Source organism: Equus quagga, chromosome 4 (assembly GCF_021613505.1).
Source record: "Equus quagga isolate Etosha38 chromosome 4, UCLA_HA_Equagga_1.0, whole genome shotgun sequence".
Taxonomy (NCBI): Eukaryota; Metazoa; Chordata; class Mammalia; order Perissodactyla; family Equidae; genus Equus; species Equus quagga.
This window is the reverse complement of record NC_060270.1, coordinates 63,962,003-63,977,431: the sequence shown is the minus strand read 5'-3', so window position 1 is coordinate 63,977,431 and position 15,429 is coordinate 63,962,003. Positions and strand designations below refer to the sequence as shown.

At 59.7% G+C, this 15,429-nt stretch overlaps 1 protein-coding gene across 1 annotated transcript in view; it reads right to left on the bottom strand.

Moving 5' to 3' along the window:
- Positions 1-5,854: 5,854 nt before the first annotated feature.
- Positions 5,855-15,429, bottom strand: part of HS6ST1 (heparan sulfate 6-O-sulfotransferase 1) — a 45,916-nt gene continuing 36,341 nt past the window's right edge. Inside the window, exon 2 of the mRNA XM_046657998.1 lies at positions 5,855-9,287. Within this exon, the coding sequence (XP_046513954.1) occupies positions 8,579-9,287 (709 nt within the window). The 3' untranslated portion in view covers positions 5,855-8,578. The remainder of the gene's footprint in view (positions 9,288-15,429) is intronic.

Genomic DNA, 15,429 nt, shown 5'->3' with positions numbered 1-15,429 from the left:
ACATGTTGATGCCTGTCCTGGGTCGGGAACAACCCTGTCCAAAGGCAGAGTGGTTAAAATCCAACTCTAGATGGGGAGCTTCTGCTTCCGGGAGCGAGGAGCAGACCCACACACTCCTCCTGCTAAGCCAAGCTCAAAACCCTGGATGCTCTATAGACCTACGTATAGTACATGTTATACATTCATCTATCGATATCCATGTCATACATATTATATGTAACATATATATTATATCTCTCTCTCCATCTATCATCTATCTATCTGTCTAGACTCTAAAAGGCAGAGAAAAGAAAATGGACCAGCTAGGGACCTCGAGACCCAAGGAAAGGATGGTAGCGAGTCCCTGGGTTTTCTTTTGGTCTCACGTGTCCCGGACCTGGAGGAGAAGCGGCCGGCAGCCAGCACCGCCAGTGGGCACAGACAGAAAGGCCCCGAGAGAGCCGCTCTCTCAGCCGAAGGAGCGGGAGGGGGCAGCCCAGCAGAACAGAAAACTCCCAGGCAATAACCCCTCTACCAGCCAAGCACCCCAGGAAAATCTGTGGCCCCATGCCACCCCAGGCCAGGCGGGGAGCCTCGACTGTACTAGGCTCCCACATCCCCGTGAGGAATGCCAGAGGAGGCCAAGTAGGGAGCCAGGACTTTTGTCCCTACTGGCTGGTGATCAGCCCCCCGAGTGTCAGTGACGAGGAGCTCCCCACTTCGGGTGTCAAGAGGCCAGTGGAGCTGGCTTTCCCCCTACACTGGGGGCTCTGGAGAAGGGGACGACACATGTGTAGGGGAGGCCGGGCCACACTGGAGAACATCACGATGACTTTATGGTTCATCCAGCAAAATGACATGAAACAAATGCTCAAAGCCCCAGGGCCCCGGGCCTGCGTCTCAGCCTGGGCACTCTTGGGCCCGGCTGCCTGCCTGGCCGGGAGCCGGAAGCCTGACCTGCAGCCTGAGCTCTGCGCCTGCCTCAGTGCAGGCTTTTGACAACAGTGATTTGATTTTGAGAAACAGAAAACCATAAGGAAAAGTAGAGAGAATAGCATGACAAGCCCCCACGTCCCCACCACCCACAAGGGACAGTTATTATTCCTTTATTTGCCTGTTTTCTAACTATAACACGTAACATGGTACAGAGAAAGCTGAGGTCCCCTCATTCCTCCAGCCTGAGTCCCACCTTCTCCCTGTGCTGTGACAGCTGAGAAGATCACTCTTGAATTTCACTTTTGTTATTTTCAGCCCTCCATGTTTCAAATAGGTAATTCATTCACTCATTTCAAAATTCCAAAGGCACCAAGGGTAGACAGGAGGAAGGCCCTCGCTCCCACTCTGCACGGCAGCAGGTCTGCACGTATGAAGCCAGGAGCCGCAGGCGGCCAGTCTTCAAGCGGCACGTCCCTAGCAGGTGGTGGAATGGAGGTTGTCACTGGGCTCCAGCTGTGTTTCCTTTGCAGGAACGCCATCTTTAGTGGCCATGTCACGTGTCCATCATTATTAGGATTAGGTGTAGTTGAGAGAGACAGAAACTCCAAGCAGCAGCAGCTTAAACAAAGTACATGTGTATTTCTCTCTTACATGGATAAAGTCTTGGGGTAGGAGGCCGAAAGCTGGTAGGGTGGTTCCATAGTCATCAGAGACCTACCTTATTGCTCTCCCATCCTCGACACAAGGCTTCTACTTCATGGTGCAATAAGGCTGCTTGACCTCCAGCCATCACATCCCCATTCTAGCCATTAGGTAAGAAGGGCCCACTGCTTCCCTTTTAGGATGTCTCCCAAAGCTGCAAGTGTCATCTTCTCTTGCATTCTTGGCCAGAGTTGAATGGTTTGGCCATCTCTCACTGTGAGGAGCTGGGAAGCGTAGTCTTGACCCTGGCTGGCTGTGCTCCCACTGATACTTGGAGGTTCCATTGCTGACAAAGGAGGCGATAATATCAAAGGAGGCGATAAATACCAAGGGACGACAGGCAGGCTCTACTCTGAGCCTGAGCTGTATTTGGAGGGGACAATCCCCTCCCACGTGGAGTGCCCCGTGCCGACGGCAGAGGCCCCGGCCAGGCCCTGGAGACCCTCCCGACAGCCCTCCTGACAGCCCCAGGGGCCACGGGGAGCTCGGCTGGCACCGCTGCCGGGCAGGAACCTCCGGCCAGGCCCTCGGGGGCACGGGCGCTGCACCAGTGCTCTGCCAGGCCGTCAGCTCCCCGCGAAGGGGAGCACGTGGGTCCCCACGCTGCTGCTCACGGCCTATGGAGGGCCGGGCCTGAGGGGAAGCGCAGGGACCGCCCAGCTGCTGGGCCCTTGGGGTCGGCTGTTTGCAGGCCGGGTCAGCGGCAGCGCCATGGAAATGGCGGTGTGGCGACTTCCCACGGATAGCCGGCGTCCCATGGCTGGTGGGCGGGAACCCCGCACCTGCCTGCGGTGGGGGGGGTCCCGGGGGCACGGGGAGGCGCTGAGAGAGGGGTGGCAGGGCCAGGAGAGCTGAGATGCGGGCTGTCAGCAGAGCATCAGAAGGGCAGCCTGGTCCCCGGGGGGCTTTCTGGGGCTCACTGAAGCCAAGAGGGTGCCCCTGAGCTCCCACTGCCCTGGACGGACTGCAGGGGAGCCGGCGAGGATGGAGGCTGGCCACCCTGGCCGGGGCCTGGTGGCCTTCTTGACAAGGCAGCAGGGGACAGCAGAGGGGGGCTTTGTGAGCACCCTGTCACCCATCACCGGGGGATAGGAGTGTCCCCTGGGCCCCGATGCCACCCAGAGAGGAGGGGAAGCAGAGGACGGGGGATCCCAACACTGGTTCTATCTAGGAGAGACTACGAACTTGAACAAATTGAAAAGCAAATCACGCTTGGGGAATGGGGACGGGGAGTCAGGGAGTGAGCAGTTTCCTTACAGAGGGCACGTTTGGGGGCAAGTCTGGGCAGTGCCCTGTCAATTCAGACCCCTCCTCTGGGCCTGCCAGGAGCCCAGGTCCTCTCTGAAGCCAGAGGCTGTGGCTGAGCAAGACAAGAAAGGAAAAAGAGAGGGACAGTCCTTAGGTGTGCCCACAGGAGGGGCTGGGCCCACCTGGCTGTGCTCCACGGTGGGCAGCGCAGTGGTTGTGACTGAGTGGGTCGTGGGCAGGGTCAGCGCTCTGTGCTTGTTCGCGGTCAGGGTTGGAGACAGACATGAAGATGTAGCATGTAGTGTGCCCCGCCTGGGCCTGGCTCCTGTCCTCCAGAAGCAGGTGGACCCTGACGGCAGCCCCCACCTCACAGAGAAGGCAGTGGGTCAGTGGTCCAGTCGGAGCCCAGACCCCTGTCTGACAGCAAAGCTGTGTTCCTGAAAGGCTTCTCTTGCTGCAGCAAGGAGGGGAGCCAAGACCAGGCTCCCACAGCACCTGTCTCAGCGGGGTTGGGTGCCCACCTCATATAGTAGGGCAGAAGCCTGTGGGGAGGGGGCCTGGTCAGCCAGAAACAGGTGTCAGGCAAAGGGTCCCCACGACATCAACACAACTGGCGTCCTCCTAGTCTTGGAGGTCTCCGAGACCAGGTGCATGCTCCCAGGAGGGGACTGTGGGCTCCCATCCTCTTGGGGCTGCCCACCGGTTCCCAGGGAGCCCACTGCTCTGGACTGGCAGCATGCGGGCCAGAGGACAGGATCCTCTCTGGGTCACTGCAAAGGGAACGGTGCCCAGGCGGGGTGAGTTGGGACTACTTGCCCTCAAGAAGGGCCGTGGAACTGTGCCCAGACTGCTGTGTGAGGACAGCTGCCCGGAGGGCTTGCATGAGGGGAGGATGCAGGGGGTGGAGGTGGCAGGCCTACCCCAGGAAGCTGCCGCAGCAGCAGTGGGTGTGAAGAGGGGACAAGGAAAGCAGGGAGGTGCCTGTCTGAAGCCAGAGCCCAGAGGAACCAGGTCAGATGCAGGCTTGCCCAGCAGCGCTGGAAGGCAGGGACCATGGGGCGGACGGGGCTGCCGGCTGGGCCCACACAGCGGGCACTACAGTGAGTGCAGAGAGGGGGCTGAGGGGCCAGGTAGGGACTAGGGCTCAGGAAGACTGGAAAGTGGCCTTCAACTCGGAAAAGCAGTGGGCAGATGGGAAGCCCCTCAGGGGGAGGTGTTTTCAGGATCGACTGCCTTCCATCCGGTCACATGGGCCCTGCAGAGCTGACTGGAGCCGTCATGGAGAGGAGGACACTTCCATCCCGCCTTCCTGGGGAAGAGCCAGGCTGGCGGCTGGATGCAATGTCCAGGGGGGCCGGGGCGTGGCCTGCACAGGTCTTTCCACACCGGGGCTCCTCCCTCTCGAATCTGCCTCATTACTGAAGAGCAACGCTCCCCCACACTCAAGAGGGTCGATAACGCTCTCCCTCCTTGGATCTGAGGGCTGGGGCTTTAAGGGGCAGCCGTGTCTGCCTCCCACTGACTCTCCCACGCAGGAGGGGAAGCTCCAGTGACGGCAGCGGCCACCTTTGCCCCTGGGGCTGCTGTGAGTCCTGCCTGTGCCCAGTCTCCTGGGCTCTGGTCTGCCCTTCATTCGCTTGCTCCCTCGGTGGCTCCTGTTCTCCTCTTTGCAGGCAGCTGGGGTAGGGGGGTTGTGTGGAGCGGAGGCTCAGCCACCTTGCACCTCCATCCTATCCTGTCTCCCACATGGCTGGGACAGCATGAGGCAGGACCATCCAGGTACACATTCTGGGAAGGGGGAGGAAAAGGAGACCCCTCAGCCCTTGAGGTCTTGGCTCCAATGTGGCTTTGTTAGTCTTGCGTGTGACAGTCACTGGGACTAGCTCAGCCTGCTGAGTCTCCCCAGGACCCCTGCAGAAAGAAGTGCAGGGTTCGGCACACTAGGGCCCCTGGAGGCAGCCAGCCCCACCTCTGAGCACGACAGATCCATTTCCGAGAAGAAAAAGCAAGGAGCTGACTGCTTTTATCAGCCCTGTGGTCACAGGAGGAGGCAGAAATTGAGCAAGGGCTCTCTCGTCCCCTGGGACAGAGAACTGAAGTCCATCAGTGCTAGTGACCAGAATCACCTCACGTGGGGGAATTTGCACCCCAAACGTTTAACCGCATCTGATCAGAGGAAACAATCAGACACATGCAGACCTTCTAAGAGACAACCGGCCTATGCTAAAATGTCAATACTCAGACAGACGGAGAAGGCGGGGTGGCTCTGCTTGCTAAAGGAGACATGGGGATAGAGAGGCCACAGTGGGCCGCGGGCGGAGCACAGACATTCTGAAGACAACGGGAAAATGTGGATGTGGCCTGTGTATCCCCTAATATTATTGCATTTATGTTAAATTTGGGGACATAACGGGGTTGGGTTTTGCAGCAGAATGTCATTCTTAGAGGTACAGGCTACAGTACTTAGAAGTCTTCCAGGACTGCAGCTCATTTTCAGCTGTTTCTGAACAACGTGCACATGTCCGCGTGTCAGTGGGTGTGTATGCGTGCACGTATGTCAGCGCACGCGTGTGCGTGTGTACAGAGACAGCGGGAGCACAGGCTAACATGCGACAGGAGGTTAATCCAGGTTAACCTAGCCTGAGACTCATGAGTGTCCGTGGGCTGTGCTGCCCACCTGTCACCTGAAGCTGAGGGAGAGGGTGCCGGGAAGGCAGCATGTGGCGCACTTCCCTCTGCGGGCCTGACGCTGGGCTCATCTGTCCAAGCACGTCGCTCACGACTACCAAATGATTCTGTGCGCAGACAGTCACCTCTCCTACTTCCAGCAGGCATTCCTCAGCGGAGAAGCAGGTCAGCCCCGCCTCACAGGCCGCCTGTGCCCATCCCGTGCTCACAGACGCTCACTGTGGAGGCCAGACCGGAAGGTCCCGGCCAGGCTGCGCCAGGTGGACGCTGCCTTAACCACCACAGACCACAGCACACGATGCTCCTTTTCAGGGTTTATTTCATCTGCTAACATTCATTCTTGACCTAGACAAAAACAATTAGATGATTATGACTTGCTTTCCCATCATCATTTTTTTGTATGAATAACCAAAAGATTTCTTCTCAACACTTTTTTTTTTAATAAGAAGCTATAAATAAATAAAGCTTTAAACGCTCCTGGGTTCAAGATAAACACTTCCAGTTCCCAAAAAGTTCACAGACTCGTTGCTCGGGCAGTCGGCCGTCCCCGGCCCCTCCTCCAGCAGAGGGCGCAGGCCTGTGTGGGGAACAAGCGGTCACGCGCTGCGCTGGCGTCTGTCCTCTCAACCCCGGGAGGAGCCTGGGGGCCCCGCGTAGGGTCGAGGAGATGCCGCAGGCCCAGGAACCGTCAGTGGGAAGAGCTGGCCTGGAGACTCGGGGGCTGGGGGCTCTGCCAGCCAGGGCCTGTCTCTGGGCATCTCCGCCTGGGTGCTGGCCTGAGGCAGAGAGCTTTCCAGATGCAGCAAAGAAACCAAGGAGAGACCCGTGTTTCCGCGTGAAGTGGGACAACGGGCCATAAGTTAACACATTCCAATATGTACAGAACAGATCCGACACTCAGGCCCACGTGAGGGCGGTCCTGAGCCAGGCTGCTGGCCGGCTGCCCAGGGGCTCAGGCAGAACAGCGCTGGGCTTTCACTCACGCCCTGGAGTCAGCCAGCTCCTGACAGGAGGCCACAGCGAGCTCCTGGCACCTCGCATGCTTGTGTAAGGCCATGGGGCTCTCGCACACGCGTCCTGGCCTCCTCCCTGGAGCACACGCACCCCAAACGATGAGCCTCAGGGCCCAGACACCCCCACCGACCTTCACTCCCCTTAAAGAACCACTCAGTCACCTCACCTCCTCAGCGTGACGTGCCCACTCGAGGGGTGGTCCTGGGCTGGGCTGGCAGGGTGCCCGCTAGGGCCTGCCGACCACTCTGCCCTTGGACTACAGAAGTGGCCAGCAGGAAGGTCAAAGGCGGGGCCCTTATGTCAGAGGAGCAGAGACTAAAGCTGCTTCCTGCTGGGCAGCCCCCTCCTTCAACACTTTAGCTTTCCCTGCGCTATTTAAGGCTCCCTGCTCCCAGGCCTTCACTCTGTGGTGGGACTGCTGGGGTGGCTGAGCGGCACGCGGGGCATGGAACCCCTGGCGGGATCTCCCAGGAGACTGCTGTCCCCGCCGGCGCCTCGCCAGGGGGCCCATGGTGCTCCCCGCCCTCCTTGAGTCCAGCCTGCAGCCTCCGGGCATGTGTGCTTCCTCTGTTGGAGCCGGGGCGCCCATCCACCTCAAGTGTGGGGCTCGCACTCAGCGCCCCAGAACCCAAGTGTGGGCCTCACGCAGGGGGGCAAGTCGAGGGGACACTGGCCCGGCCCGCTTGAGCACAGGAGGGACGGTGCACGACGAGCATCTACAACGGCTGTGGGACATGGCTTCTCTAACCTGTGGGGCTGCCGGGAGCAGGGCCTGACCGGTGGGGGGGCAGGGAGGACGCAGGGAGAGCCGGGGCAGGGGGACCAGGGAGCTTGCACCCTAGCTGAGAATCTGGAATCCCAGGGCCCCCTCCTGGCCACCCAGAACTGCCCTGGCTCCAGGTATGGCTTACGGGTAGCAGCTGCCATCTGCTGGGGTCCAGCTGACAGGGGCTGGACTATACTTCGTATGGGGGCTGTGGCACAGTGGGTGGGAGCCTGGAATAACGTCCAACTGATGGGCTGGGGCTGGGGGCAGTCCGCTCACTCATCCCAGAGGGTCAGAAAGGAGAACGGGGCAGGGGCTGCTCTCGGTTCCCATTCCCCTTCCTGTCTGAGCTGGCCTGGCTGGGTGGTCACCCCCGGAGGCCAGCTGGGGGCTGCTCAGACACAGGTGGCCACAGCCTTCCCACGCCTGGGATGTACTCTGCTCATGAAAGGGGGCAGCGCCGTGTGGGGCCCACCTCCCCACAGTCCTCCTCAGTCTGCGGACTGTGGGAAATGGGGTGAGGGGTCCCAGGAGGTGTGCTTTAATCTCCTGACCCAAAGCATGAAGCCAGAAAGTGGGTTTTGACCTTGGGCTGGAGATGGGGGTGGGCTTCCCAAGGGGCTGGACTAGATCTTCTTGGCTTCAGAAATGGGGGTCCCTGACTGTGAAGATGGGTACACTGGGGGCTCCATTCCTGACGAGACCTCAAAGGGCTGCCCGTATTCCCAGGGAGGGGCTTCACGTAGGCCCTGGGGCAATGGGGCCACCAGAGGCCAGGGGCTGCTGGGATGGCCTGGGCCTGGGGCAGATGCTGGGAGCTGGTCTCATTCCCTACTGGCCTGTGGGGGGAGTGGGTGTGTGCACAGAGGGCATGGGATGTGCTCCCGGCCCAACAGCCCAGTACCCACTCCACTCCACTGTCCCCTTCCTGTCTCCAATCCTTGACTGTGCAGAGTGAGCAGGGCCGGGGGAGTGGGCAGGCGCCTGCGCGGACCTCACTGGGGCGGCCCTCAGGCACACTTCCCCTGACCAGTGGGCTGCACAGGTTGACTTCCCAGATCCGGGCCTGGGAGACAGTGGGAACCCACACCGGCCCACCGCTGCCCCACACCCTCGTCTGCCTTCAGGACACAGCTACCTTCTGGGGCGCCAATTTGCGCCTCTCCCCGTAAGTCTGGGTGGGCCCAGGGGCGTCGGTCTGTCCGGCTGATTCCCCCCCAACTCCCGCCCCTCGGCCGGCCGCCACTACCACTTCTCAATGATGTGGCTCATGTAGTCCTCAGTGGGCACGCGACCGGCCTCCTCGGCGTCCTCGCGGGGCAGCGCCTCCTTGGCGCGGTGCAGCAGGCGCTCCTCGCGGCTCCTGAGGCGCTGCTCCCTGCGCTCCAGCTGCCGCTTGTACTGGTAGCGCTGCTGGAAGAGGTCCTTGGCGTAGTCGTAGAGCTGCATGTCCAGGTCGTTGAGCTCCTCGATGCGCCGGATGGTGCCCTCGTCCACCTCCACGCCGCCCGCCCGCGTGCTGTTGTACTGCATGAAGGGCCGGATGAACTTGAGGTTGAACGTCCGCTCGAACAGGTACTGCGTCTTGCGCTGGAACTCCGTCAGGCCAAAGAAGGCCATGCCGCGCAGGTTCTTCTTGGCGCTCTCCAGCAGCAGCTGGGCGCGCTTGTTCTCGGGGATGAAGGACAGGTTGTAGCAGCCCACGAGGCTCAGGTCGGCCAGCATGCGCACCTGGCGGTTGTTGGCCAGGTTGTAGGGGCAGTCCATGAACTCCTGCAGCGTGCAGCCCGACCAGTCTGTGCCCTCGTAGCAGGGTGGCAGCTCCTCGGGCGTGGGCGTGCGCCCGTCACACATGTGCAGCGACGTCTTCCACGTGGCCCCTCGCTGCACGTGCCGCCACTCGCTCAGGTAGCGGGACACGGGGTCACGCAGCAGGGTGATATAGTAGAACTTCCTGCAACGAGACAGGGAGGGGTGAGGCAAGGGCGCGAGGGGGCTGGGCCTGCTGTGGGGTGGAGGAGGGAAGGGGCTAGACCCCACGGACCCCAGACAAGCAACTTCACCTCTGATACCAACCATTGTGTTTAGTTCTCAAAATGGCCACTTCTGAATGAGAAACCCAGCCGCCACCACAGCTGCCAAGTGTGACCACCACAGTGGCCGGCACTGGCCATCTTGGGCACCCTCCGGAACTCTGACCCACGGCCTCCTCTAGGGGCTTCCCTTGAGCGCCAGGCAGGCCCTCCTGACTGCTTGCGCCTCAGGAGGGACAACCCGACTTTACCCCGGCTCAGGGGTGGAGCGGGGTGGCCCCAGAGCCCATGCCACTGGGAACCAGTGGTTTAAAGAGCTGTTCACAGGGGCAGGCTCAGTTCTGCCCAGGGGCCACTCACAGTCCCGGGTGTCAGGCAGAGCTCGCACAGGGCAAACTCCACCCCACCCTCCCAGGGAGGTCCACTGTGGGAGGGGTGCGCATAGACCAGCGAGCTCAGGACCCCTCGGTGGGCCACGAGGCATAATTTATGTTGTCTCCTGGAACTGTCCCAACCACATGTAGTCAGGCATCACTCAAGACAGCACCTCCCCAACACTGCACGTGAGGGAGCGTCTACACCGGGGAGAGGGGACTCGAGGAGGCCTGCACTGCGTGTGAGGGAGCGTGTGCACTGGGGAGGGGGCACTTGAGGAGGCCCGCAGTGCGCTGGTGAGTGGGGACCCCTCGGGGTGACAGGCGCCCAGGATGATTCAGGTCCCTGCAGGGCACACTATGATGACTGGCCTGATGGCACCAGGACACCTCGGGCCACGTGGCTGTGACAGGCCTGTTGAGGGTGGGTGGACCCCAGGGGGTTTTCAGTTATTCTTGGGGGCCCCTCCTTCGGGGCTGGCACAGCCAGCTCCCAGTGAATGGTGGGGTGGGCCCTGCCACAGAGAACCAGGGCCTGGGGTGGGCAGCCTAGAATGTCCTTTAGATTGGGCAGCAGGGGCCCACTGGGCCCCACATACCACTCTTTGGGGGAGAAGACCCAGGAGGGCCCTGCCCCACAGCACCCCCCAAGACGGCAACATGAAAGTGCACCCACACGGCCCCCTCGTTAGGTCCCGACAAGCACACCCAACTCACCCCCCACCCCTCAGCCTGGCCTCTAGGAGACCTGCGGGGCACAAAGCAGCTTGAGGGGTCTGCTGGCAGAGCCTGGCTCTGACCACACCTCCCAGGGGGTAAGGGGCCCTGGGGGGCAGCCATGTTAACCGGTGAGAGCAAAGGTGGCAGGTACGTAGGAGGCAACCCCAGCCTGCAGGGGCACATCCAGAAAACCGCAGGGGCAGTCGCTCTGAAGTACTTGCTCCGGGCACTGGGGCCCCCAGCAGGGCCTGGGCACAGCAGGTGGGGCAGCCGGACCCCTGGGGTGGATGGCAAGGCTGGTCCTGCTGTGCACAGCCTGAGGATGAGACACCCGGCGCTCCCCGTGGCCCCCACGGGCTGGCACCATGCCTCTGGGGACAGGGCACGGCGGACCCAAGCGCCACCGCTGAGGGGCTCTGCAGACGGTGGGGAGAGGGCCCCCCAGGAGCTGCAGGCCCTGAAGGGTGGGCAGTGAGCCTCCTTCTCAGCAAGCAGTAGAGAGCAGGACGGGCATCCGACTCCCGGCCCCCTGCCCCACGCCCTGCAACCACCCCAACAGCCCGAGTCCTGCTGTCTGTTCTCTCTGCCTCAGGTCATGGCTCCCCTGCCCAGATGCTGCCTGGGCCAGGCCAGGCGTGAGGCTGACGGGTCCCCGTCTGCTCGGGAAGCATCCTCCCTACGTGTCCCCAAGCCCAAGCAGGGACCACTTGCTCCTGGCCTCTGCAGGCAGCTTGTGTTCCAGTCCCTTAGGTGCGGGGGGCCCTCCAGCGCAAATCCGAACCCGCAGCTCCTAGGGTACAGGCTTCAGTGGTTGTTGCTGCCTTTGATAGAAGAACAAAGTCCTGTCGTGCCCTCCCAGCCCCCTGTGACCTCCTCTTGGCCCTCTTGCTGGCTCCTGCAAGAGATACCCCAGGACCTTTGCACAGGGTGTGTCCTCTTCCCTCTACTTCATCGCTGACTTTGGCTCGTCCTCTAGACCTTAGCCAGTGCCACCTCACAGGGAAGGCTCATGCTGCCTCTGGGGCCTCTGTCACAGGGACCTCTCATCTCAGCCTGGGGTTGGGAGAGGGTGTGCAGGAGCTGGCCCCTGTGTGAGTGCTGAGCAGAGCCCTGGTGACTCCCTGGGCACAAGGCTGAGAGGGTCAGAAGGTCTAAGACAGAAGGCGCCTCAGGGCGGTCACCTCACACAGCACTTCAGCCCCCAGGGGAGGAGACAAGGCCCGAGAGGTGAGGCGGCCACCTGGAGGCCCCCGGGGGCTTCCGTGCTGGGGTGGGCGGGTGGTCAGGCTCCTCTCTGCAGAGCCCTGTTTGGTGGTGAGAAAGCCCTTAGTGTGGCCGGGATGAGGGAGGTCAGTTCACCCAGGGGCCCACCTTCTAGAGACCAAGAGTAAGACCTCTGTGAACCCGACCACGACACTGCTTCTGAAGGGGCCCAGACAGACAGGCAGACACAGCGAAACAGACACAAGGACACGCCTAGGAACACGCGCACGAGCAAACGCCACCCACGCAGGCGGCTGTGTGCGCCGCGCTCAGCTGGGGCCCGCGTCCTGCCCCCAGACCCCACAGGGACCTCCCTGGACCTCCCCAGTCCGGGGCCCGACCTCCACATGGAAATGGGCTGGTGTGGCAGCTTCTCCTGGGCATGGAAAACCAGAGTGGGATGTGTCAACTGACAGAGAAGTTTGTCTGCCAGCCCAGCCTAGGCCTTGCGGAGCTCCACCCAGCCCCAAACGTGAGCTCTGAGGGCGAGAACACACTGCGTCCGGGGAGCAGCGGCTGCCCCCAGACCCTCACAGAACCCTGGGCATTGCAGAGAGGGGGACAGGGTCACTAACCCCCGACTTCTGTGCCTGTGGACCCTGGGGAGGCAAGGTGTGGACTCGCAGAAGCCCTTGGCCATGAGTCATTCCCGTTGCATAGATGTCAACTCAGAGACGTAAAGGTCACCCAGTGACCTACGGCCAGGACCTGGGAGGCCCAAGGGACAGGGCCACCTGTCTTCCAGCTTCCTCTGCTTATAGCCCGGAGAGGCTATGTGATTTGCCCAGCATCACACAGCAAGGTATGAGGCAGGCCAGAGTCCATGCTGGCTGACCTGAAGCCCCATAGTGAGGATTGCCCTGTGCCTGCTCAGATCACTGGACTGACTCTAACTGTTAGAGTTCCCGGCGTGTGAAGGCCTGGGGTCCCATGGAGGGGTCACTAAGGGTGTGGTCTGCACTGAGGTCTGTATCTGGCAGGCTCCAGGAGAGCACACGAGCCTTCTGGTCCTTGGAGTTTCCTGCTGGCGCTCTCTGGTGGAGCCAGAGGAGCCGACTGAGCGCCTGGGTGCTGACTGGCCTTCTCCTTGCTGCATCTCTGGATGCTGGCCTGGCTGGACAGGAGCAGGGGCTCGCTGTGGCTGGGGTGACTGGGAGGGGTGTTAGGGCGGGCCACAGGACATCACCATGCCCTGGGTCCCCGATGCTGTCCCCTAGACACGGCCTGTGGTGAAGACAAAGGGCCTGGGCAGACTCTGGAACCTGCTGGTGGGGCCAGCAGCCCCAGGCCACTGCCCAGCTCCCAGCCTGCACCTGCCTGGAGGGCACGGGAGCCCCTGCAGGCACACACAGCCATGTCTGTCGGCTTCCTGGGGAGCTTGTGCACCCGAGCCTCACCTCCACTTATCTCGTCCGCCCTAGCCCCTATTCGCTCCGTCAACACAACACAGCAGGCACCTCCGGCCACAGGCCTGCGCTCTGGCCATCCTTTGCCCAGAAGCCCCGACTGCCATCTCCTTGCTCTGCCTTCTTGGGCCCATTATACACATCACCAGAGACAAGGCTGTTTATGCTCTGGTTTAGTGTCTGCCGAAAGGGGGAGCAAGGGCATTGATCAGAAGTGAGCAGAGGGCAGCATGTGGCAGGGGGCAGAAGACCCCTCAGATGCTGGAACTTCCACCCAGGCAGCTCCCTGCAGGACACGTGTTCTTATGACTCAGAGATCTGAGCCACTGGGCAGGGGCCACACAACAGTCTGTACACTCACAGCGGTCCCCAGCCCCGGGCCTCAGGTGCCCAGACAGCTGCCCCAGGCTGATCTCATCCCTGCCCAGCCCCACCCTAGGAGCCTGGAGGGTCTCTGCGACGTGTGGTGTCCCCCACAAAGTGGGGGCTTTCTGCCTATTACTCTCCAGCAGGATCTGTCCCTCCACGTAGTCCAAGTGCTAACCAATGAGGTTTCCAGAAAGAGGGGAGAAAGGAAACAGGGAGAAGACGATGAAAGAAACAAGAATTGGAGTACATAATCACTTGGAGTGAAATGGCTCGCCAAGAGCCCAGCAAATGAATACGGCATGAAGCATCTGGACAGAAAAAACCAGAATACACAAAGAGGGTCGGTTTTCAGAGCAGGACTCAACTCTCTGTAACACCAGATGCTAGAACTCAAAGAGCAACGGCTTCACAATGCTGGGGAAAAACGACCAAGTAGATGTCATGCTCAGCTGAACTACCGACCAAGTGTGAGAGGAGAGCAGAGACATTTTCAGACATGCAAAGCCTTAGGAAATTTATTTTCCATGAATCTTGCTTTAGGAAGATACTGGAGTACGCACGTCATTTAGTAAACAAGAAAAAAAACGTGCAGGAGCCAGGAGCTAACCCAGGAGAGAAGTCCAGGATGTCGGCTGTGCCTCCCGGGGGCAGAGGCACAGGGGTTCCAGGAAAAAAGGGGCATGAACAGATCCCCTGACACAATAGAGCACGTGTGGAGAAAAACCAAACAGCAGGCACATGGTAGATCTCTGGAATTACTTGGAAAAAATTAAGTCTATGAACACAGAAAACAAAGCAAGTGAAAAAACAGAATGATCATTAACTCCAAGAAAAACAGTTACATAAAAAAGAAAAGGAAGTAAACGGCTCGGCTCAGAAGTGAGCGATAGTTTCAGGGACATCGGAATGCACACAGTGATGAGGGGGTTAATAAGAAGTGACCTTTAACTCTCCTTGGAGGGCGGGTGGGGTATGAAGGATGCGTGAGGGCATAAGATCACTCAGTCTCCATCTGCTGAAACAGAAAGTCAAAAGACCATGTTCGAAACGACAAATCAAGAAATAGCGCTATAAGTTATCTAGAAATATGCAAGTAAATACACGAAGAATATTGAAAACAGCCACAAGTGGTTTTTCGGGGAGGCTGGAAAGGAAAAGCAGATCTGTTGGTTTTTATCATGAGCTTCTTGGAACTATTCGTCTTTAAGCACCTGTATAAATTATTTTGACTAAAAAAAACAAAAGTAGAAGAAAACAATGAGGAAACTGGCTTAATCACTGGTTAATCACTGAGGAAATGGCACAGAAGCCACAATGGGGCATCTACCAGAGCGGCCAAACAGAAGTGGGACAAGGCCAACTTTCAGCAACTGCTTACGGGACGTGAACGGGGGAGAGATGGTATGGAGTCTCTGCTGGAAAGCTGAGGGTGCATGCGCTCTCCCTGAGACCCCCGACTCCTCTCCTGGGCACACATCCCAGGGAAATCTTGTCCGTGCGCACAGGAGATGGACAAGGCTATCGGCAGCTGCACTGCTGGTGACAGCCCCCAACGTCCACCACAGTGGCACGTGTACGCAAACGGTGCTATGTTCTTCCAAGGCGACACTGTTCAGCAACAAAAACGAACAGGCCACAGCTACTCATGATGACTCGGGTAAGCTGATGCTGGGCAAAACAAGACGTTGCAGAAAAAAAGCAAAGTAAGAAAAGGTAATAGAGTAAAATGATACTGCTTATCAGGTTTCCAAAAATAAACAAAACTAAGAAAAATGCTATTTACTGATATATACATATATATTTAAGTTATTTAAGAATAAAAAGGTGATGAGGTGACACACACGAACATCCGAGCCAGAGGTTAGCCCTGTATGTTCTGGGGCAGGGGAGGCTGGGGACGGCACCAGCTCCTGGTGGCTCCCAGGCACTGA